This window comes from Orcinus orca, chromosome 2 (assembly GCF_937001465.1).
Source record: "Orcinus orca chromosome 2, mOrcOrc1.1, whole genome shotgun sequence".
In the NCBI taxonomy this organism is placed as follows: Eukaryota; Metazoa; Chordata; class Mammalia; order Artiodactyla; family Delphinidae; genus Orcinus; species Orcinus orca.
Genome location: NC_064560.1, coordinates 4,596,057 through 4,621,974, shown reverse-complemented (window position 1 = coordinate 4,621,974; position 25,918 = coordinate 4,596,057). Strand labels below are relative to the sequence as shown.

General features: G+C 37.1%; 2 protein-coding genes across 2 annotated transcripts in view; both read left to right on the top strand.

Moving 5' to 3' along the window:
- TMEM236 (transmembrane protein 236) overlaps positions 1-4,101 on the top strand; it is a 50,572-nt gene extending 46,471 nt beyond the window's left edge. Inside the window, exon 4 of the mRNA XM_004278652.3 lies at positions 3,049-4,101. Within this exon, the coding sequence (XP_004278700.1) occupies positions 3,049-3,626 (578 nt within the window). The 3' untranslated portion in view covers positions 3,627-4,101. The remainder of the gene's footprint in view (positions 1-3,048) is intronic.
- A 21,475-nt stretch (positions 4,102-25,576) lies between these two features.
- Positions 25,577-25,918, top strand: part of MRC1 (mannose receptor C-type 1) — a 98,447-nt gene continuing 98,105 nt past the window's right edge. Inside the window, exon 1 of the mRNA XM_049706532.1 lies at positions 25,577-25,643. The gene's annotated coding sequence lies outside the window, so the exon portion shown is untranslated. The remainder of the gene's footprint in view (positions 25,644-25,918) is intronic.

Below are 25,918 nucleotides of genomic sequence, written 5' to 3'. Positions count from 1 at the left end.
AACTAACAGCAACAATAAAAAGAATTCCAGCTATAAGTGGAAATTTTAAAAATAATAATTTGGAGGGGAACTAATCATGGAGCTGAAGGGAATAGTATTGAATACATGAAGGTTTATGTGACTGGAGGATAAACTTGCTGGTCTGTTCTAATGACCAAATGAATTCTTGACATCCTTAGCTCTACCCTGCCCTTTGGGAGGCCAGCAGAGCTTTCCAGCTCATAGTTATAATGCTTCTTACTTGGAAAGAGGACAGCAGAGACCCTAAACTAGTCCCCAAATCTAAACTAGTCCCTAATGAGCCGTGGAGAAATATGAGGCTGATTTTACCAAATACACATGGATTAGGGCTTTTGTATTTCAATAAAAATGAACCCTAGCTAAGAATTCGTTGTTTGTACCAACAGCTCTTATCCTCAGATATTACGACTCCCAATGACTGTTTAAAAAATGTTATTGTGTCACTTCTTAGATTGCACTTCCTGGCTTTGAAACGATGCTGAATTTGCAGTCATCCTCAAAAGCCCAAATGATATGCTTTGTTCCTCATATTGACAAAGGAATTTGGATCTTCATTTGAATACCTTGATCTACTACGAGAGGTGAAGGAGAGTGCTCTAAGACTTGACACACTCTAAGAAACGTATTTTCTATATTGATTTTTTTTTTGGTAAAGTAAGAGATACAATTGATGCAAGTGAGCATCTGAGTTTAAAAACAGATGATATTATGATTGTTAAAATAATAGTAATTAGCATATATTTTTCTCTCTTGATGTAATTTATCAGAATGATTCCTTTCTCTGTCTGCCTTACTTCATTAAGTATGATAATCTCTAGGTCCATCCATGTTGCTGCAAGTGGCATTATTTTTTTCTTTTTTATAAATTATTTTTTATGGCTGAGTAATATTCCATTGTCGTATGATATCACTTATGTGTGGAATCTAATTTTAAAAACAACACAAATGAACTTATTTACAAAACAGAAACAGACTCACAGATCTCAAAATCAAACTTATGGTTACCAAAGGGGAAACATAGGGGGAAGGGATAAATTATGAAATTGGGATTAACAGATACACACTACTGTATATAAAATAGATAACTAACAAGGACCTACTGAGCACAGGGACCTACTAGAGCACAGGGAACTCTACTCAATATTCTGTAATAACCTATATGGGAAAAGAATCCGAAAAGGAATGAATATATATATATATATATATATATATATATATATATATATAAAAAAAACTGAATCACTTTGCTGTACACCTGAACTGACAAAACATTATAAATCAACTATATTCCAGTTAAAAAAAAAAGATTCCTACTCATGCCACTGTGACATCTAAGTTTGATAAGGAAGTTTCTAAGGGTTATGGTTCCTAACATTTATTTATGAATGATTCATACCAGAAGCAAATAATATCTCATCAAGAATTTATTTTTTACTTGATAAATATACTCAATTCACACTTAAAATTTAAAAATAATTGTATAGAAAGAAAACTGAGGTTTGTCCTTTAAACAACTCCTACTTATAGTAAGCAAGCCTTTTATTAGTCATTAATCATAATAACTTATTTGTTTTAAAGTGTTTTCACTTCAGCTCAGTACATCTCAGCAACTTTTATTGACTTTGTGTCTTTAACCTTTAGAGCTATTCCATCTAATGACTCCCTTTAAATTTTGTCTTATCAAGTAATGTGGCAGCTCAGCACATTTGCTGAGTAAACTTTGTCAAGACCTGAGAAATTCCTTAGCAATGAAAACGGTGCTTAAGTGTTCAAATATTTGGAAAATAATGTGCTAGTCCTTTCATGTAGAAAAATCATACCATCAACAGTTAGTAAGTTCTGAGATTTGAGCTTCCTTCATAACCCCAACCTCAACACCCATGTGTATACAGAGAGCCACACACATTCCCTCTCTCTCTCTCTCTCCCTCTTTCTCTTTCTCTCTCTCTCTCTCTCTCTCTGTCTCTCACACACACACACACACACTCACTCACTTTATGATGTTAATGAGGAAATGCCCTACTCATTCAGACGCCTGACATGTTGACCAGCCACAGCTTCATGGTCACAAATGAGATACTTTAGTCTAACCCATCGCACTGACGAGTTCAAAAACTCCGGGGGAAAGGACAGCTTAAGAATCTTGGATACAGAATGTTATCCTTCACTAAGGCTCTCTCGTGCTCTCTCATGATCATGCTCAAAAGACCCTCTTAGCACCAGACTCTAAGCTTGGCGATCTGGGTTGTAGTGATCTCTGTGGGCGTCTAATAAAATAAGATTGGACCATTGAACTTTTGATTCATTTGATTTTATGATATGTATCTGTTTTATAATTAGCATGTGATGTATTGCCTCTAGAAAGTGCTAGCAGCCATAAAGTTAAGGGATTGTAAATTGGGGTCAAACAAGTCTGGGCGTGAATTCCAGCTCTGCCCATTCCTAACTGTGTATTTGAATTTAGGCATCATTTCACCTCTTGTACTCCAGTTTCCATATTTATCGAATGGGATAGTAATCCCTATCGCTCACCTTTTTATCTGAGGATTAAATGAGATAATGTGCGAAAGTGCTTACTTAGCTCAGTAACCAGTAATGGCTATTATTCTGAAATGGTAAAAATGACTTAGGATCCATACCCAGGGAAATACAAAGACACAAAGAGCCTTCTCTGCCTCTGTTTTTTTTGCACTGTGCTACTCATTGCTATCTTGAAATTCCATGTGTGAAACAGACCTCAAATAAGAGAACACTTAAATTTCATTTTTAAATTTAAATAAAAATTTAAATATCTCACTTTAAATAAAAATCAGTTAAATAAAAATTTAATTTAAATAACAATTAAAATTTAATTTAAATAACAATTAAAATTTTACATTTCAATTTAAATAACAATTTAAATTTAAGTAAAATTGAAAGAAAAGTTAAATTCTAAATAAAAATTTAAAATTTAAATAAAATTAGAAGAAAAGTTAAATTCTAAATAAAAATTTGAAGTTAAAATGTAAATAAATCAACTTATTGCAGGTAACGAAGACAGGCACATCCACACGACCAGTTTGCAGCAAATAAAAACTGTGACGGATGAATTGAGGCAAAATGAAAACCTGACACCTTTGCAGCCAGCCGGGAGGACGCGGCTGTCATGGCTACCAGGAGCCACAACAGAGGGCTCGACTCCTGAGCTGGAGGGACCCCAAGAGCCCACCTTCGAACGAGGAATCCTTAGAATGATGTCGCAGCAGGATGTGCGCGCTGAGATCTTCCTCTGGAGCTTTCTGCTGTGGTCGGACACCATAGAAATGGTGCGGGTGGCCGGGCACCCCAAAGTGTTCACGTCAGGCTGGGTCTACCCCGTCTACATCTTCAGTTTCATTTCTCTTCTTCGAATGATACTGACTCCCCGGAACCCGCTTCTGAATTCCCTGGGCATTGTGCTCCAGGATCTACCCTTTATCTTTGTTAGACTTAGTTTAATCATTGGCCTGGGAACGATCACACCCGTCTTGGGCCTTTGTAAAAATGTACTCGTGACTCTCTCTTATGTTTACTTCAATTACTTAACCAAATTCAGGATTTTCTCTCCCTTTGAGATATCTTTTTAACAAGGAAATGTCCCATAGTCAAACCTCTTTGTTATGCACATGCATGCATTTATAATCTTTTGGGGGGGCAGGGATAAATTTTTGTGCTATAGGAAGAAATGAAGAATAGATGCTAGAGAAACTATTTTTAAAAACTGTAGCATATCAATTTTTAAAGTGTATACAAATGGTGCTAAATTTAAGCAAAGTTATAGTCTTCTAAGTTGGTTCCCCTTGATCTCTAGAAAATGTGAATAGTTAATTTTAGTTACGTATTCTGCACTTTTTCTAAAAGCACCCTTCAATAAAGCCTCTTAAAAATTAGAACATGTTTTCCCACTAAGTCCAAGAATGAAATTTTTTTATATAAAGTGCATCACAAGAATTAGTTAAAATTAATTTTAGGAAATACACTTGTAATTATGGAATAATGTTTAAACTCTTTAAAAACATTTGAATTGTAGTTTTAGGGTCTCCTTCAAATATGGAATTATGCTCCATAGGGTCTGGTTGTTTAATCTATATTTTTATTTTTTCTAACATATCTGTTAGTTTTCTAATTTTATTTTTTTCCCTTTGTTATTGTTTTGCTCCTTTTTTTTTTTTTGCTGCCCTGTACGATTTGCAGGATCTTGGTTCACAAGCAAGGGGGTGGGCCTGAGCTCCTCTGGTCGAGCTCCGAGTCAGGACCACTGGACTAGCAGAGAACCTCAGACCCCAGGGAATATTCATTGGAGTGAGGTCTCCTGGAGGTCCTCATCTTGGCACCAAGACCGAGCTCTACCCAACAGCCTATGAACTCCAGTGCTGGAAGCCTCAGGCCAAACAACCAGTAAGATAGGAACACAAACTGACCCATCAAAAAAAAAAAAAAAGTCCACAAAAAAAACGGTCACAGATGAAGGAACAAGGTAAAAACCTATAAGGCCAAATAAATGAAGAGGAAATAAGCAACCTACCTGAGAAAGAATTTAGAGTAATGACAGTAAAGATGATCCAGGATCTCGGAAACAGAAGGTAGGTACAGCTCGAGAAAGTACAAAAGTTTTAAAAAGGTCTAGAAGAACTAAAGAACAAACAAACAGAGATGCACAACACAATAACTGAAATGAAAAATACACTAGAAGGAATCAACAACAAAACACCTGAGGCAGAAGAACGAATAAGTGAACTGGAAGACAGAATGGTGGAAATAACTGCTGAGGAGCAGAAAAAGAAAAAAGAATGAAAAAAAAATTGAAGACAATCTCAGAGACCTCTGGGACAACACTAAACGTACCAACATTATTATACAGGTCGCATCCCAGAAGAAGAAGAGGAAAAGAAAGGGTCTGAGAAAATTTTCTAAGAGATTATAGTAGAAAACTTCCGTAATATGGGAAAGGAAATAGTCACCCAAGTCCAGGAAGCACAGAGAGTCCCATACAGGATAAATACTAGGAGGAACATACCAAGACACATAATCAAACTAACAAACGTTAAATTCAAAGAAAAAATATTAAAAGTAGCAAGGGAAAAGCAAAAAATAACATACAATGGAATCCCTGTAAGTTTATCAGCTGATTTTTCAGCAGAAACTCTGCAGGCCAGAAGAGAGTGGCAGGATATACTTAAAGTGATGAAAAAGAAAAACCTACAACCAAGATTACTCTACCCAGCAAGGATCTCTTTCAGATTCGATGGAGAAATCAAAAGCTTTACAGACAAGCAAAAGCTAAGAGAATGGAGCATCACCAAACCAGCTTTACAACAAATGCTAAAGGAACTTCTCTAGGTGAGAAACACAAGAGAAGAAAAAGACCCACAAAAACAAAGCCAAAACAATTAAGAAAATGGTAATAGGGACATACATATCAATAATAACCTTGAATGTAAATGGATTAAATGCTCCAACCAAAAGACACAGACTGGCTGAATGGATACATAAACAAGACCTGTATATATGCTGTCTACAAGAGACCCACTTCAGACCTAGGGACACATAGAGACTGAAAGTGAGGGAATGGAAAAACATATTCTATGCAAATGGAAATAATAAGAAGGCTGGAGTAGCAATTGTCATATCAGACAAAACAGATATTAAAATAAAGACTATTACAAGAGACAAAGAAGGACACTACATAATGATCAAAGGATCAATCCAAGAAGAAGATATAACAATTGTAAATATTTATGCACCCAACATAGGAGCACCTCAATACATAAGGCAAATGCTAACAACCATGAAAGGGGAAATTGACAGTAACACAATAATAGTAGGGGACTTTAACACCCCACTTACACCAAAGGACAGATCATCCAAACAGAAAATAAATAAGGAAACACAAGCTTTAAATGACACAATAGACCAGATAGATTTAATTGATGTTTATAGAACATTCCACTCAAAAGTGGCAGAATACACTTTCTTCTCAAGTGCACATGAAACATTCTCCATGATAGATCACATCTTGGGCCAAAAATCAAGCATCAGAAAATTTAAGAAAATTAAAATCGTATCAAGCATCTTTTCTGACCACAACACTATGAGATTAGAAATCGATTACAGGAAGAAAACTGTAAAAAACACAAATATATGGAGGCTGAACAGTGAACTACTAAATACCCAAGAGATCACTGAAGAAGTCAAAGAAGAAATTAAAAAATACATGGAAACAAATGGCAATGAAAACACAATGACCCAAAATCTATGGGACACAGCAAAAGCAGTTCTAAGAGGGAAGTTTATAGCAATTCAATCCTACCTCAAGAAACAAGAAAAATCTCAAATAAACAATCTATCCTTACACCTAAAGCAACTAGAGAAAGAAGAACAAAGAAAACACAAAGTCAGTAGAAGGAAAGAAATCATAAAGATCAGAGCAGAAATAATGAAATAGAAACGAAGAAAACAATAGCAAAGATCAATAAAACTAAAAGTTGGTTCTTTGAGAAGAAAAACAAAATTGATTGATAAACCTTTAGCCAGATTCATCAAGAAAAAAAGGGAGAGGACTCAATCAATAAAATTAGAAATGAAAAAGGAGAAATCACAACTGACATAGCAGAAATAGAAAGGATTTTAAGAGACTATTACAGACAACTATATGCCAATAAAATGGATAACTGGGAAGAAATGGACAAATTCTTGGAAAAGTACAATTTTCCAAGACTAAACCAGGAAGAATTAGAAAATATAAACTGACCTATCATAAGTAATGAAATTGAAACTGTAATTAAAAATCTTCCAAGAAACAAATGTCAACGAACAGATGGCTTCACAGGAGAATTCTATCAAACATTTAGAGAAGAGCTAACACCCATCCTTCTCAAACTCTTCCAAAAAATTCCAGAGGGAGGAACACTCCCAAATTTGTTCTATGAGGCTACAATCACTATGATACCAAAACCAGACAAAGATATCACAAAAAAAGAAAATTATAGGCTAGTATCACTGATGAACATAGATGCAAAAATCCTAAACAAAATACTAGCAAACAGAATCCAACAACACATTAGAAAGATCATACACCATGATCAAGGGGGGTAGGAATGCAAGAATTCTTCAATATACGCAAATCAATCAATGTGATAAACCATATGAACAAATTAAGGAAGAAAAAACATATGATCATCTCAATAGATGCAGAAATATCTTTTGACAATATTCAACACGTATTTATGATAAAAACTTTCCAGAAAAAGGTCATAGAGGTAACCTACCTCAACATAGTAAAGGCCATATATGACAAACCCACAGCAAACATTAATCTCAATGGTGAAAAACTGAAAGCATATCAACTCAGATCAGGAACAAGACAAAGACATCCACTCTCACCACTCTTATTCAACATACTTTTGGAAGTCCTAGACTGGCAATCAGAGAAGAAAAAGAAATAAAAGGAATACAAATTGGAAAAGAAGAAGTAAAACTGTCACTGTTTGCAGATGACATGATACTATACATGGAAAATCCTAAAGATGCCACCAGAAAACTACTAGAACTAATCAATGAAATTGGTAAGGTTGCAGGATACAAAACTAGTGCACAGAAATCTCTTGCATTCCTATACACTAACAACAAAAAATCAGAAAGAGAAATTAAGGAAACAATACTATTTACCGTTGCAACAAAAAGAGTAAAATACCTAGGAATAAACCTACCTAAGGAGACAAAAGACTTGTACTCAGGAAACTATAAAACACTGATGAAAGAAATCAAAGATGACATAAACAGATGGAGAAATATACCATGTTCTTGGATTGCAAGAATAAATATTGTGAAAATCACTGTACTACCCAAAGTAGTCTACAGATTCAATGCAATCCCTATCAAACTACCAATGGCATTCTTCACAGAATTAGAACAAAAAATTTTACAATTCATATGGAAACACAAAAGACCATGAATAGTCAAAGAAATCTTGAGAATGAAAAACGGAGCTGGAGGAGTCAGGCTCCCCAACTTCAAACTATACTACAAAGCTACAGTAACCAAGACAGTATGGTACTGGCACAAAAACAGAAATATAGATCAATGGAACAGGATAGAAAGCCCAGAGATAAACCCACGCACATATGGTCACCTTATTTTTGATAAAGGAGGCAAGAATATACAATGGAGAAAAGACAGCCTCTTCAATAAGTGGTGCTGGGAAAACTGGACAGCTACATGTAAAAGAATGAAATTAGAACACTCCCTAACACCATACACAAAAATAAACTCAAAATGGATTAAAAGCCTAAATGTAAGACCGGACACTATAAAACTCTTAGAGGAAAACATTGGACGAACACTCTTTGACATAAACCACAGCAAGATCTTTTTTGACCCACCTCCTACAGTAATGGAAATACAAACAAAAATAAACAAATGGGACCTAATGAAACTTAAAAGCTTTTTCACAGCAAAGGAAACCATAAACAAGACAAAAGGACAACCCTCAGAATAGGAGAAAATATTTGCAAATGAAGCAACGGACAAAGGGTTAATCTCCAAAATACACAAACAGCTCATGGAGCTCATTATCAAAAAAACAACCCAATACAAAAATGGGTGGAAGACCTAAAAAGACATTTCACCAAAGAAGACATACAGATGGCCAAGAGGCACATGAAAAGATCTCAACATCACTAATTATTAGAGAAATGCAAATCAAAGCTACAGTGAGGTATCACCTCAAACCGGTCAGAATGGCGATCATCAAAAAATCTACAAACAGTAAATGTTGGAGAGGGTGTGGAGAAAAGGGAACCCTTTTGCACTGTTGGTGGGAATGTAAATTGAAACAGCCACTATGGAGAACAGTATGGAGGTTCCTTAAAAAACTAAAAATAGAACTACTATATGACCCAGCAATCCCACTACTGGGCACATACCCTGAGAAAACCATAATTCAAAAGGACACATGTACCCCAATGTTCATTGCACCACTATTTACAATAGCCAGGATATGGAAAAAACCTAAATATCCAACTACAGATGAATGGATAAAGAAGATGTGGTACATATATACAATGGAATATTACTCAGCCATAAAAAGAAAGAAATTGGGTCATTTGTAGAGATATGGATGGACCTAGCATCTGTCATACAGAGTGCAGTAAGCCAGAAAGAGAAAAACTAATATCGTATATTAATGCATATATGTGGAATCTTGATAAATGGTACAGACAAATCTATTTGCAGGACAGGAATAGAGACGTAGATGTAGAGAATGGACATGTGGACATGGTGGGGAAGGGGAGGGTGAGACCAACTGGGAGATTAAGTTTGACATAAATTCACTACCATGTGTGAAATAGATAGCTAGTGGGAACATGCTGTATAGCATGGGGAGCTCAGCTCAGTGCTCAGTGATGACCTAGATTGGTGGGATAGGGGTGGGTGAGAGAGAGGTCCAAGAGGGAGCGGATATAGTTATACATATAGCTGATTCACTTCATTGTACAGCAGAAACTAACACAACATTTTAAAGCAATTATACTCCAATAAAAAAAAGCTATAAAAAGAATTATACACCATAATTTAGTGGGATTTATCCCAGGTGTGCAAGGCTGGTTCACCATTTGAAAATCAAGTAATGCAGTCCATCATATCAGCAGACTAAATAGGAAAAATCACATGATCTTATCAATTGATGCAGAAAAAGTGTTTGAAAAAATCCAATATCTATGATTTTTAAAAAATCTCAATAAACTAGGAATAGAGTGGAACTTTCTCAACTGCATAATGACTATCTACAAAAAGCCTACAGCTAACATCATACTTAATGGTAATAAATTTGAAGCTTTCCCATTAAGGTGAGATATAAGGCAAGGATGTCCCCTCTCACCACTACTTTTCAACCTCATATTAGAAGTCCTTACTAATTTAATAAGGCAAGTAAAGGAAATAAAATGTATACAGACTAGGAAGGAAGACATAACACTTCCTTTATTCACAGATGACATGATCATCTACGTAGAAAATTCATAAAAATTGGCCCAAAAAACTCCTGGAACTAAAAAGTGATTATACCAAGATTGCAGGATACAAGGTTTATATACAAAAGTCAGCTACTTTTCTGTATATCAGGGGATGAACAAGTGAAATTAAAAATTAGAAACACATTAATATTTACATTAGCGCCTCCCCAAATGCAATACTTAGGTGAAAATTTAACAAAATATGTATAAGATCTATATGAGCAAAACTATAAAATGAAAGATTTCAAAGGAGAACTAAATAAATGGAGAGATATTCCATGTACATGGATAGGAAGGCTCAGTATTGTCAAGATGTCAGTTCTTCACTTGAGCTGATCCAGAGTTGATCAACTGTATCTCTATAGCAATTGTATCAACTGGTCTATATCTATCAACTTGATCTATAGATTCAATGCACCCCCAATAAAAATCCCAGCAAGTTACTTTGTGGATGTTGACAGACTAATTCTAAAGTTTATATGGAGAGACAAAAGATCCAGAATAGTCAACACAATATCGAGGAGAAGAACAAAGTTGGAGAACTGACATTACCTGACTTCAAGTCTTATTATAAAGCTGCAGTTGTCAAGACAGAATTTTATTGGCAAAGGAACAGAACAGAGAAGCCAGACATAGACCCACATAAATCTGTCAACCAGTTTGAGAAAGGAGCAAAATTAATAAAATGGAGAAAAGATAGTGTTTTCAACAAATGGTGTTGGAATTACTGAACATCCACATGCAGAAACATGAATCTACACACAGACGATATACTCTTCACAAAATTAAGTCAAGATGGATCACAGATCTAAATGGAAAACACAAAACTATAGAACTTCTAGAAGAAAACATAGGAGAAAACTTAGTAACTTTGGGTGTAGTGATGCCTTTTAAAATATAACACCAAAGATATGATCCATGAAAGACATAATCGCTAAGCTGGACTTCATTAATATTAAAAACCATCTTCTCAGTGAAAAACAATATCAAAAGAAGTAGAAAACAAACCACAGACTGGGAGAAAATATTTACAGAAGACAAATCAATAAAGACTGTTATCCAAAATACACAAATAACACTTGAATTTCAACAATAAGAAAACAAGCAATCCAATTTAAAAACGGAAAAAAGACCTGAACAGACACCTCATCAAAGAAGATATACAGATGGGAAATTAGCATATGAAAAGATGCTCCAAATCATATGTCATCAGGGAAATGCAAATTAAACCAACAATGAGATGCCACTACATACCATTTAGAATGGCCAAAATCAAAGTACTGACAACACCAAATGCCAGTAAGGATGTGGAGCAACAGGAACTTTCATTCATTGTTGGTGGGAATGCAAAATGGTGCAGCCACTTTGGAAGACAATTTGATGGTTTCTTACAAAACTAAACATACTGTTACCATCTGATCCAGCAGTCATGCTCCTTAAACATGTACCCAAAGGAGCTGGGAGCTTATGTCCATGCAAAAACCTGAACGTGGATGTTTTTAGCTGCTTTATTCTTAATTCCCCAAACTTAGAAACAACCAAGATGTCCTTTGGTAGGGGAATAGATAAATCAACCTTGGTACATCCAGACAATGAAATACCATTCAGTTCTAGAAAAGAATCAGCTATAAGGCCTTGAAAAAACATGGAGGAAGTTTAACTGTATACTAGTAAGTGAAAGAAGCCAACTGGAGAAGGCTACCTACTATATGGTTCAAAACTATGTGACATTCTGGAAAAGGTGAAACTGTAGAGACAATAAAAAAATCAGCAGTTGGGGTGGGGTGGGGAGGGAAAAGAGATGAACAGGAAGAGTACAGAGGATGTTGAAAATGAGGGAGGCTATCATGTGTGGGAGCAGGGGAGGAGATGGGAGGTCTTGTAACTTCATCTCAATTTTATTGTAAACCTAAAACTGCTCTAAAAAATAGTCTTTTTTAAAAAAGTAGTCAAATGTAAAATAGATAGCTAGTGGGAAGCAGCCGCATAGCACAGGGAGATCAGCTCGGTGCTCTGTGACCACCTAGAGGGGTGGGATAGGGAGGGTGGGAGGGAGACGCAAGAGGGAGGAGATATGGGGATATATGTATATGTATAGCTGAGTCACTTTGTTATACAGCAGAAACTAACACAACAATGTAAAGCAATTATACTTCAATAAAGATGTTTAAAAAAAGTAGTGTAGTCGTAAATATATAAAAAATGATCTTATATCTTCTAGGTATAATTACTCAAGTACTATTTGCTGTGAAAATTTCCACTTACACATTTACAAATCTTAATTTGTCAGAATGATCCTATTAAAAATCTCATAATTTTCCTTGCATTGAAATTGGAATATTAATGGATTTTTCAGAAAAGCCTTCTCTACAATGCATTTCTTTTTCTTTTTAAAGATGTAGATACCTGAGGGAATAGATTTTCCAGACTATTTTAATGAATAAATAAAAAATATTACCTTCTAAATAGCTAAAAATTATAGGTAGTGTTACATATTTGGTGTAATTCTGAAGAAGATGCCTACTATTATTGGTCTTGATTTCCATCTATAAAATTTGGGTCATTTTTAGATCATAAAAGTACATTTTTTGTCTTATTCTTAAATGTTTTTCAAATATTAAATGGGTCACATAATCTTATACTTAAATTTTTTTGTAATGTTAAATAAGTATTGCATGGACCAAAATGTTCGTTCTGTTTTTTCTGTAGGATGGCTCTGGTAGCACTTAGTTGTCTTTAACTTCATTGGAAACAATTTTCTTAGCGTGCATTTTAAAAAAGACTTATGGGCTTCCGGGAAGATGGCGGAAGAGTAAGACGCGGAGATCACCTTCCTCCTCACAGATACACCAGAAATACATCTACACGTGGAACAGCTCCTACAGAACACCTGCTGAACGCTGGCAGAAGACCTCAGACCTCCCAAAAGGCAAGAAACCCCCCATGAACCTGGGTAGGGCAAAAGAAAAAAGAATAAACAGAGACAAAAGAATAGGGACGGGCCCAGCACCGGTGGGTGGGAGCCGTGAAGGAGGAAAAGTGTCCACACACTAGGAAGCCCCTTCGCGGGCGGAGACTGCGGGGGGCGGAGGGGGGAGCTTCGCAGCCGCGGAGGAGAGCACAGCCACAGGGGTGCGGAGGGCAAAGCGGGGAGATTCCCGCACAGAGGATCGGTGCCGACCGGCACTCACCAGCCCGAGAGGCTTGTCTGCTCCCCCGCCGGGGCGGGCGGGGCTGGGAGCTGAGCCTCAGGCTTCGGTCGGAACGCAGGGAGGGGACTGGGGTTGGCGGCGTGAACACAGCCTGCAGGGGGTTAGTGAGCCACGGCTGGCCGGGAGGGAGTCCGGGGAAAAGTCTGGAGCTGCCGAAGAGGGAAGAGACTTTTTCTTCCCTCTTTGTTTCCTGGTGCGCGAGGAGAGGGGATTAAGAGCGCTGCTTAAAGGAGCTTCAGAGACGGGCGCGAGCCGCGGCTAACAGCGCGGACCCCAGAGACGGGCATGAGACGCTAAGGCTGCTGCTGCCGCCACCAGAAAGCCTGTGTGCGAGCACAGGTCACTCTCCACACCCCCATTCCGGGGAGCCTGTGCAGCCCGCCACTGCCAGGGCCCCGGGATCCAGGGACAACTTCCCCGGGAGAACGCACGCCACGCCTCAGGCTGGTGCAACGTCACGCTGGCCTCTTCCGCCCGCAGGCCCGCCCCGCCTCCGAGCCCCTCCCTCCCCCGCGGCCTGAGTGAGCCAGAGCCCCCGAATCAGCGGCTCCTTTAACCCTGTCCTGTCTGAGCGAAGAACAGACGCCTTGAGGCAACGTACGCGCAGAGGCGGGGCCAAATCCAAAACTCAGCCCCTGGGAGCTGTGAGAACAAAGAAGAGAAAGGGAAATCTCTCCCAGCAGCTTCAGGAGCAGCGGATTAAATCTCCACAATCAACTTGATGTACCTGCATCTGTGGAATACATGAATAGACAACGACTCATCCCAAATTTTAAGGAGCCTTGCGGATGAAAGGCTCTTGGTGCAGCAGCCAGGAGTCAGTGCTGTGCCTCTGAGATGGGAGAGCCAACTTCAGGACACTGGTCCACAAGACACCTCCCAGCTCCACATAATATCAAACGGCGAAAATCTCCCAGAGACCTCCATCTCAACAACAGCACCCAGCTTCACTCAACGACCAGCAAGCTACAGTGCTGGACATCCTATGCCAAACAACTAGCAAGACAGGAACACAACCCCACCCATTAGCAGAGAGGCTGCCTAAAATCATAATAAGTCCACAGACACCCCAAAACACACCACCAGACGTGGACCTGCCCACCAGAAAGACAAGATCCAGCCTCATCCACCAGAACACAGGCACTAGTCCCCTCCACCAGGAAGCCTACACAACCCACTGAACCAACCTTAGCCACTGGGGACAGACACCAAAAACAACGGGAACTACGAACCTGCAGCCTGCAAAAAGGAGACCCCAAACACAGTAAGATAAGCAAAATGAGAAGACAGAAAAACACACCGCAGATGAAGGAGCAAGGTAAAAACCCACCAGACCTAACAAATGAAGAGGAAATAGGCAGTCTACCTGAAAGAGAATTCAGAATAATGATTGTAAAGATGATCCAAAATCTTGGAAATAGACTAGACAAAATGCAAGAAACATTTAACAAGGACCTAGAAGAACTAAAGATGAGACAAGCAATGATGAACAACACAATAAATGAAATTAAAAATACTGTAGATGGGATCAATAGCATAATAACTGAGACAGAAGAATGGATAAGTGACCTGGAAGATAAAGTAGTGGAAATAACTACTGCAGAGCAGAATAAAGAAAAAAGAATGAAAAGAACTAGGACAGTCTCAGAGACCTCAGGGACAACATTAAATGCACCAACATTCAAATTATCGGGGTTCCAGAAGAAGAAGAGAAAAAGAAAGGGACTGAGAAAATATTTGAAGAGATTATAGTTGAAAACTTCCCTAATATGGGAAAGGATATAGTTAATCAAGTCCAGGAACCACAGAGAGTCCCATACAGGATAAATCCAAGGAGAAATACGCCAAGACACATATTAATCAAACTGTCAAAAATTAAATACAAAGAAAGCATATTAAAAGCAGCAAGGGAAAAACAACAAATAACACACAAGGGAATCCCCATAAGGTTAACAACTGATCTTTCAGCAGAAACTCTGCAAGCCAGAAGGGAATGGCAGGACATATTTAAAGTGATGGAGGAGAAAAACCTGCAACCAAGATTACTCTACCCAGGAAGGATCTCATTCAGATTTGATGAAGAAATTAAAACCTTTACAGACAAGCAAAAGCTGAGAGAGTTCAGCACCACCAAACCAGCTTTACAACAAATGCTAAAGGAACTTCTCTAGGCAAGAAACACAAGAGAAGGGAAAGACCTACAATAAAGAACCCAAAACAATTAAGAAAATGGGAATAGGAACATACATATCGATAATTACCTTAAATGTAAATGCACTAAATGCTCCCACCAAAAGACACAGATTGGCTGAATGGATACAAAAACAAGACCCAAATATATGCTGTCTACAAGAGACCCACTTCAGACCTTGAGACACATACAGACTGAAAGTAAGGGGATGGAAAAAGATATTCCATGCAAATGGAAACCAAAAGAAAGCTGGAGTAGCAATTCTCATATCAGACAAAATAGACTTTAAAATAAAGACTATTAGAAGAGACAAAGAAGGACACTACATAATGATCAAGGGATCAATCCAAGAAGAAGATATAACAATTGTAAATATTTATGCACCCAACATAGGAGCACCTCAATACATAAGGCAAATACTAACAGGCATAAAAGGGGAAATCGACAGTAACACATTCATAGTAGGGGACTTTAACACCCCCTTTCACCAATGGACACATCATCCAAAATGAAAATAAATAAGGAAATACAAGCTTTAAGTGATACATTAAACAAGATGGACTTAATTGATATTTATAGGACATTCCATCCAAAAACAACAGAATACACATTTTTCTCAAGTGCTCATGGAACATTCTCCAGGATAGATCATATCTTGGGTCACAAATCAAGCCTTGGTAAATTTAAGGAAATTGAAATTGTATCAAGTATCTTTTCTGACCACAACGCTATGAGACTAGATATCAATTACAGGAAAAGATCTGTAAAAAATACAAACACATGGAGACCAAACAGTATACTGCTTAATAATGAAGTGATCACTGAAGAAATCAAAGAGGAAATATAAAAACACCTAGAAACAAATGACAATGGAGACATGACAACTCAAAATCTATGGGGTGCAGCAAAAGCAGTTCTAAGAGGGAAGTTTATAGCAATGCAATCCTACCTTAATAAACAAGAAACATCTCTAATAAACAACCTAACCTTGCATCTAAAGCAATTAAAGAAAGAAGAACAAAAAAAACCCAAAGTTAGCAGAAGGAAAGAAATCATAAAATTCAGATCAGAAATAAATGAAAAAGAAATGAAGGAAACAATAGCAAAGATTAATAAAACTAAAAGCTGGTTTTTGAGAAGATAAACAAAATTGATAAACCATTAGCCAGAGTCATCAAGAAAAAAAGGGAGAAGACTCAAATCAATAGAATTAGAAATGAAAAAGAAGTAACAACTGACACTGCAGAAATACAAAAGATCATGAGAGATTACTACAAGCAACTCTATGCCAATAAAATGGACAACCAGGAAGAAATGGACAAATGCTTAGAAATGTACAACCTGCCAAGACTGAATCAGGAAGAAATAGAAAATATGAACAGACCAATCACAAGCACTGAAATTGAAACTGTGATTTAAAAATCTTCCAACAAACAAAAGCCCAGGACCAGATGGCTAAAAGGCGAATTCTTCAAACATTTAAAGAAGAGCTAACACCTATCCTTCTCAAACTCTTCCAAAATATAGCAGAGGGAGGAACACTCCCAAACTCATTCTACGAGGCCACCATCACCTTGATACCAAAACCAGACAAGGATGTCACAAAGAAAGAAAACTACAGGCCAATATCATTGATGAACATAGATGCAAAAATCCTCAACAAATACTAGCAAACAGAATCCAACAGCACATTAAACGGATCATACACCATGATCAAGTGGGGTTTATTCCAGGAATGCAAGGATTCTTCAATATATGTAAATCAATCAACGTGATATACCATATTAACAAATTGAAGAAGAAAAACCATATGATCATCTCAATAGATGCAGAGAAAGCTTTCGACAAAATTCAACACCCATTTATGATAAAAACCCTGCAGAAAGTAGGCATAGAGGGAACTTTCCTCAACATACTAAAGGCCATATATGACAAACCCACAGCCAACATTGTCCTCAATGGTGAAAAACTGAAAGCATTTCCACTAAGATCAGGAACAAGACAAGGTTGCCCGCTCTCACCACTCTTATTCAACATAGTTTTGGAAGTTTTAGCCACAGCAATCAGAGAAGAAAAGGAAATAAAAGGAATCCAAATCGGAAAAGAAGAAGTAAAGCTGTCACTGTTTGCAGATGACATGATACTATACATAGAGAATCCTAAAGATGCTACCAGAAAACTACGAGAGCTAATCAATGGATTTGGTAAAGTAGCAGGATACAAAATTAATGGACAGAAATCTCTGGCATTCCTATACACTGATGATGAAAAATCTGAAAGTGAAATCAAGAAAACACTCCCATTTACCACTGCAACAAAAAAAAAATAAAATATCTAGGAATAAACCTACCTAAGGAGACAAGAAACCTGTATGCAGAAAATTATAAGACACTGATGAAAGAAATTAAAGATGATACAAGTAGATGGAGAGATATACCATGTTCTTGGATTGGAAGAATCAACATTGTGAAAATGACTCTACTACCCAAAGCAATCTACAGATTCAATGCAATCCCTATCAAACTACCACTGGCATTTTTCACAGAAGTAGAACAAAAAATTTCACAATTTGTATGGAAACACAAAAGACCCCGAATATCCAAAGCAATCTTGAGGATTAAAAACGGAGCTGGAGGAATCAGGCTCACTGATTTCAGACTATCCTACAAAGCTACAGTAATCAAGACAGTATGGTACTGGCACAAAAACAGAAATATAGATCAGTGGAACAGGATAGAAAGCCCAGAGATAAACCCACGCACATATGGTCACCTTATATTTGGTAAAGGAGGCAGGAGTGTACAGTGGAGAAAGGACAGCCTCTTCCATAAGTGGTGCTGGGAAAACTGGACAGGTACATGTAAAAGTATGAGATTAGATCACTCCCTAACACCATACACAAAAAGAAGCTCAAAATGGATTAAAGACCTAAATGTAAAGCCAGAAACTATCAAACTCTTAGAGGAAAACATAGGCAGAACACTCTATGACATAAATCACAGCAAGATCCTTTTTGACCCACCTCCTAGAGAAATGGAAATAAAAACAAAAGTAAACAAATGGGACCTAATGAAACTTCAAAGCTTTTGCACAACAAAGGAAACCATAAACAAGACCAAAAGACAACCTTCAGAATGGGAGAAAATATTTGCAAATGAACCAACTTACAAAGATTTACTCTCCAAAATTTATAAGCAGCTCATGCAGCTTAATAACAAAAAAAAGAAACTACCCAATCCAAAAATGGGCAGAAGACCTAAATAGACATTTCTCCAAAGAAGATATACAGATTGTCAATAAACACATGAAAGAATGCTGAACATCATTAATAATTAGAGAAATGCAAATCAAAACTACAATGAGATATCATCTCACACCAGTCAGAATGGCCATCATCAAAAAGTCTAGAAACAATAAATGGTGGATAGGGTATGGAGAAAAGGGAACCCTCTTGCACTGTTGGTGGGAATATAAATTGATACCGCCACTGTGGAGAACAGTATGGGGGTTCCTTAAAAAACTACAAATAGAACTACCATATGACCCAGCAATCCCACTACTGGGCATATACCCTGAGAAAACCATAATTCAAAAAGTGTCATGTACCAAAATGTTCATTGCAGCTCTATTTACAACAGCCCGGAGATGGAAGCAACCTAAATGTCCATCATCGGATGAATGGATAAAGAAGATGTGGCACATATATACAATGGAATATTACTCAGCCATAAAAAGAAACGAAATTGAGCTATTTGTAATGATGTGGATAGACCTAGAGTCTGTCATACAGAGTGAAGTAAGTCAGAAAGAGAAAGACAAATACCATATGATAACACATATATCTGGAATCTAAGAAAAAAAATGTCATGAAGAACCTAGGGGTAAGACAGGAATAAAGACACAGACTTACTAGAGAATGGACTTGCGGATATGGGGAGGGGGAAGGGTGAGCTGTGACAAAGCGAGAGAGAGGCATGGACATATATACACTACCAAAGGTAAGGTAGATAGCTAGTGGGAAGCAGCCGCATAGCACAGGGAGATCAGCTCGGTACTTTGTGCTCGCCTGGAGGGGTAGGATAGGGAGGGTGGGAGGGAGGGAGACACAAGAGGGAACATATGTATATGTATAACTGATTCACTTTGTTATAAAGCAGAAACTAACACACCATTGTAAAGCAGTTATTCTCCAATTAAAAAAAGAAGACTTATCAAAATTGGTAAATTTTTGTGTAGCCATTTTAATATTGAAGATGGAAGAAAAGAAGCAACGTTTTTGGAATATTATGCTTTATTATTTCAAGAAAGGTAAAAACGCAAATGAAACGCACAAAAATGTTTGTGCAGTGGATGGAGAAGGTGCTGTGACTGATAGAACACGTCAAAAGTGGTTTGTGAAGTTTTGTGCTGGAGACTTCTCGCTGGATGATGCTCCACTATCGGGTTGACCAGTTGAAGTTGATAGCGATCAACTGAAAGAATAATTGAGAACGGTCAACGTTATACCACGTGGGAGATAGCTGACATACTCAAAATATCCAAATCAAGCGTTGAAGATCATTTGCACCAGCCTGGTTATGTGAATTGATTTGATGTTTGGATTCCACAGAAGTTAAGTGAAAAATACCTTCTTGACCATATTTCCACGTGCGATTCTCTACTTAAATGTAATGAAAATGTTCTGTTTTTAAAACAAATTGTGATGGGCAGTGAAAAGTGGATACTGTACAACAATGTGGAACAGAGGAGATCGTGGGGCAAGCGAAATGAATCACCACCAACCACACCAAAGGCCAGTCTTCATCCAATGAAGGTGATGTTGTTTATATGGTGGGATTGGAAGGGAGTTATCTATTATGAGCTCCTTCCAGAAAACCAAACATTAATTCCAACAAGTACGGCTCCCAATTAGACCAACTGAAGATGGCACTCGACGAAAAGCATCCAGAATTAGTCAAGAGAAAACGCATAATCTTCCATCAGGATAACGCAAGACTGCATGTGTCTTTGATGACCAGGCAAAAACTATTACACTTTGGCTGGGAAGTTATTATTCATCTTCTGTATTCACCACACATCGCGCCTTCAGATTTCCACTTATTTCAGTCTTTACAAAATTCTCTTAGTGGAAAAAATTTCAATTCCCTGGAAGACTGTAAAAGGCACCTGGAAAAGTTCTTTGCTCAAAAAGTTTTGGGAAGATGGAATTATGAAGTTGCCTGAAAAATGACAGAAAGTAGTGGAACAAAAGGGTGAATACATTGTTCAATAAAGTTCATCGTGAAAATGAAAAATGTGTCTTTTATTTTTACTTTAAAAACTGAAGGCTTTTTGGCCCACCCAATATATTATAAAGATGTATGCCATGCCAAACAAAACAAAACAACACATCGATTGCAAAACTATAAAACTCACAGGCTCTTCAAATAGTCTGCATATACTGTAGATTACAGTGAATCTAAATATACCATCTGAAGAGAATTACAAATGAAAGTCAACTTTTAGATAAATAATCCAATACAAAGATTTTTTGATTGCTATAAGGTAATTATTTTCTATTAAATTGCAAATGCATTATTGGTGTTTTGATGTATTTTGATAGGATTGGAAAATCGAGGAATAAGAACATAAAAAACCAGTTTTCTGTCTTTACATTTTTAAAGTTTTTACTTAACTGCGTCATTGTATCTTCTTTTTTCCTTCTGAGTTGAAATTATCTTGTTATCATTTGAGCAAATTTGCCCATTAAAAGATAGAGATGTTTAAACAAAACAAACTTCTGCATCAGTCACCAGTTTTAGCTAGGAGAAATGGTAGAACAGGTTACCAAATAATTTGTGGAGCTAATTTCCTTGAAATTGTTTCAGAAGAGAGGAGTCACTAAGTTCATCTTATATGGAATTGAGTGGGTGTGAAGGGAAAGTCTAAGAGGAAATGAAATAGTTCAGCAATTGTCTTACCAATTAGAAAAAATGAGGATTTCCTTTATTTTATAGAAATCCTTCTTTAGCTTGAAGGAAGTACTAGTTGAAAACAACCACTGTCATCAATAGCAAACCAAAAACCAGAACCAAAACTTAGTAGAAGGGTATAAAGAGGATGCTAAGAGTTGGATTTCATTTTAATGTGATAAAATATACATAACATAAAATTTATCATTTTCATGTACAATTCAGTGGTTGCAAGTATATTCACAATGTTATGCAACTATCACCACTATTTTCAGAAATTTTCATCATCCCAAAGAGAACCTCTGAACCCATTAAACAATAGCACTGATTCTCCCCTCCCACACCAGTCCTCAGTAACCTCTATTTTTCCTGTCTCTATGAATTTGCCTATTCTACGTTCATCATAGAAGTGGAATCATGCAATATTTGTCCTCTTGTTTCTGTATTACTTCAAGATTGTACATGCTGTAGCACATACCAGAATTCCTTTTTATGGCTGAATAATATTCCATTGTATATATATACCACATTTGTTTATTCATTCATCTACTGATAGCCACTTGTATTGCTTTTACCTTTTGGGTACTGTGAATAATGCTGCAATAAACATTGGTGTACAAATATTTGTTTGAGTCTGTGGTTTTAATTGTTTTGTGTATATACCTAGAAGTGGAATTGCTGGATCATAGGGCAGTTCCGCATTTAACTTTTTAAGGACCTGCCAAACTGTTTTCCACAGTGGCTATACCATTTTACATTCCCACCAGCAATACACAAGGGTTCCAATTTCTCCACATCTTCATCAATGCTTGTTATTTTCTGTTTTTGTTTTTTGATAATAGCTATCCTAATGGATGTGAAACGTTATACCATTGTGGTTTTCTTTGCACTTTTCTGATGACTAATGATATTGAGCATCTGTTCACACGCTTATTGGCTACTTGTATATTTTCTTTGGAGGAATGTCTATTGAAGTCCATTGCCCATTTTAAGAATAAGTTGCTTTGCTGTTGCTGTTGAGTTGTATTTCTTTATATATTCTGGATCTTAATCCCTTATTAGGTGTATGATTTGCAAATATTTTCTCTCATTCTGTGAGTCGGCTTTCCACTCTTTTGATAGTATCCTTTGATACACAAGTTTTTAATTTTGATGAAGCCTAATTTATCTACTTTTTTCTTTTGTTGCTCTGCTTTTGGTGTCATGTCCAAAAAGAAAAAATCATTTGCCAAATCTAATGTCATGAAGTTTTTTTCCTAATGTTTTCTTATAAAAATTGTATAGTTTAGCTCTTAACTTTAGGTTTTGATCCATTTTGAATCCTTTCTGCATTGAATGGCCTTGGTACCTTTGTAAAAAAATCAATTGAATGCAAATACGAGGGTTTATTTCTGGCCTCTCTGTTCTATTCTATTAGTCATTATGACTCATTTATGCCAGTACCACACTATTTGATTACTGTAGCTTTGTAGTAAGTTTTGAAATCAGAAAGTGTGAAATCTCCAATTTTGTTCTTTCTCAAAACTGTTTTGGCTAAATGGGATTTCTTATGAATTTTAAGATGGGTTTTTCTATTTCTGCAAAAAAAATCATTGGGATTTTGATAGGGATTGCATTGAACCTGTAGATCTCTTAGGGTAGTATTCTAAGAGATAGTATTCTAAGAGATAGTATTCTAAGAGATAGGGTGGTATTTTCATCTTAACAGTGCTTTGTTTATCATTCTATGAACATGGGATAGCTTTCCATTTATTTAGGTCTTCTTTAATTTCTTTCAGCAATGTTTTGTAGTTTTCATTGTATAAGTCTTTTGTCTCCTTGGTGAAATTTATTCCTGAGTACTTTATTCTTTTTGATGCTATTGTAAATAGAATTGTTTTCTTAATTTCCTTTTCAGATTTTTCATTAATAGTGTATAGAAACATAACTGATTTTTGTGTTTTGATTTTATATTCTTCAACTTTGTTGTATTTGGTTATTAGCTTTAGCATTCTTTTTGTTTTTGTTTTTTGTAGAAGCTTTAGGGTTTTCCACATATAAAATAATGCCATCTGTGAAGAGCGATACTTTTTCTCCTTTCTTTCCAATTTGGATGCTTTTATTTTTATTGTTTTATTTTTAACATCTTTATTGGAGTATAATTGCTCTACAATGGTGTGTTAGTTTCTGCTGTATAACAACGTGAATCAGTTATATGCATAGGCATATCCCCATATCCCTTCTCTCTTGCTTTCCCTTCCACCCACCCTATCCCACTACTCTAGGTGGTCACAAAGCACCAAGCTGATCTCCCTGTGCTATGTGGCTGCTTCCCATGAGCTATCTATTTTACATTTGGTAGTATATATATGTCCATGCCACTTTCTCACTTCGTCTCAGCTTACCCTTCCCCCTCCCTGCATCCTTAAGTCCATTCCCTACATCTGCGTCTTTATTCCTGTCCTGCGCCTAGGTTCTTTAGAACCATTTTCTCTTTTAGACTCCATATATATGTGTTAGCATACGGTATTTGTTTTTCTCTTTCTGACTTACTTCACTCTGTAGGACAGATTCTAGGTCCATCCACCTCACTACAAATAACTCAATTCCATTCCTTTTTATGGCTGAGTAATATTCCATTGTATATATGTGCCACACCTTCTTGGATGCTTTTATTTTTTAATTTTTTCTTGCTTAATTGCTCTGGCTGGAACTTTCAGTACTACGTTGAACAGAAGTGGTGAAAGCAATGAAGAGCGCAATCAGCCTTCAGAACACACAACTCTGATATTTGGAGGACAAGTTCCTGACGGTCTGTCCTGGTTCTGGCAAGCTGCACCAAACAGTCTGCCACCCTCACTGTCACCTGCCACAAAGATGGGGGAGTGGAGGGTGGTAGCCACTACCACAGGGGAGAGGTTGAAACTCACTGATGTTTAGCAGCCTCTCCACCAAGCTCTCCACCGGATGCTCCCAGGTTTCCACTAGAGTCTAGAGTTCCAAAATAGTTCCTCCAGACACTTTCTGCCAATTCAGTAGCTGTTGAGGTAGAATGATGGATTTCTAGAGCTTCCAGTTCCACCTTCACTCCCCCAAGAGTTGGATTTCTTTTTCTTTTAGCCTGTTAAATCTTTGTTTCAGTAAGGTCAGTGTTATGGGGTAAATTCTTTGTGGGACAATTGGCCTCCTTTTGTTTCAAAGTCACAGATTCCACCACTGATCCTGGTTGGCCATATGACACACTTGTGTAATTTAAAAAACCCTGAATGTGAGTGTAGGGAGAATTCAGTTAAGTTTTATTTGCTTCTGAAATTAATAGAAATCCAAATTAGGCCAAACTTTTTTAATTTATAGAATTGATTTACATTTAAAAACCATGAATGCCTCATTTAAAATATTTTTTTTCTCATGATAAATCAGTGAAGCATTGTTTTAGAAAACAACATTTTGTTTCATCTGCTCTGTTTTGTAACCAACTTCTTTATGTCAGTGAAGAGTTAGCTTAACAAAAAAAGAAACATTTTTCTTGTGCCCTACATTTTTACCATCTTTTTCATCCTGTCAGAATAATCTTAAATTTAGAATGCTAAAAAAAAAATTCAGTAAGAGAACAATGTCACATTTTTTATTAGGAAGCAAAGTTTATAACATTATCACAGAGGTGTGCATCTTTGTGTGAGCTTTCCACTTGAAGACAAACTATTCATTTAAAATTTCAAAGAATACAATGTTTCCAGTAGCTTCTTTTTGACTGGCTAACATTTCCCACACGCCAGTTGTGGGTTGGCTATCTAATTACTAATATCTTCTTCAAAATGTTCTTAATTCATATTTCACTTCTGAAAAAATAACAAAATAGATGTTTAGGGTTAATATGGTGCTTAATGAAATACCTGTTTCCATTTTTTTAAAAGAAAGTATTCTGCCTATCTTGTAATGAATATACATCTTTTTGACCAAATGAGCAGGTTTTCTGCCAGCAAGAGGACCCTAGTGAACCTGAAGAAGATCACTATGGTCGAGGATGGGCAGCGAGGCTTTACTGCAAATCCTGTCACTGTTTTCTCTGGCTCTCTAGAGAAATTTCTAGAAAAAGACTTCTAGAAGTTTCTCCCTCCTGTTATGACTGAGATTCTTTCCTAGGCTTAGTCTCTATTTCACTTTTCTTCTAGCCAAAAGGAACAAAGCTCCACGTGAAGTTTCTTTTGAAGATTCCTAAGGAAAAAGGAGGCTCTAAGCACTGAATATGGAGAACGAGGTGGGTCCGTTTCAGCTATTAAGAGTATGTTTCCCCCAGAAAACTCCTTTTTCTTAGTGCCTACCCTCTCTACCATGTTCCGGTGGGATTTGTCTGCCGAGTGGCTTCCCAGAGGAAACCTGACTTTTCCAGGCCAGGTAGTGGCCTCCAGCTTGCCCTCCCCATGGCCCCATCCTCCGAGCAGGACCAGGAGGTCCAGAGCAGTTTCACTTCCCACTGCCCTGCAGGCCGGCCCGGCTGCTCATTTCTCACCGGCCCCCTCTCGCCTCCCCCAT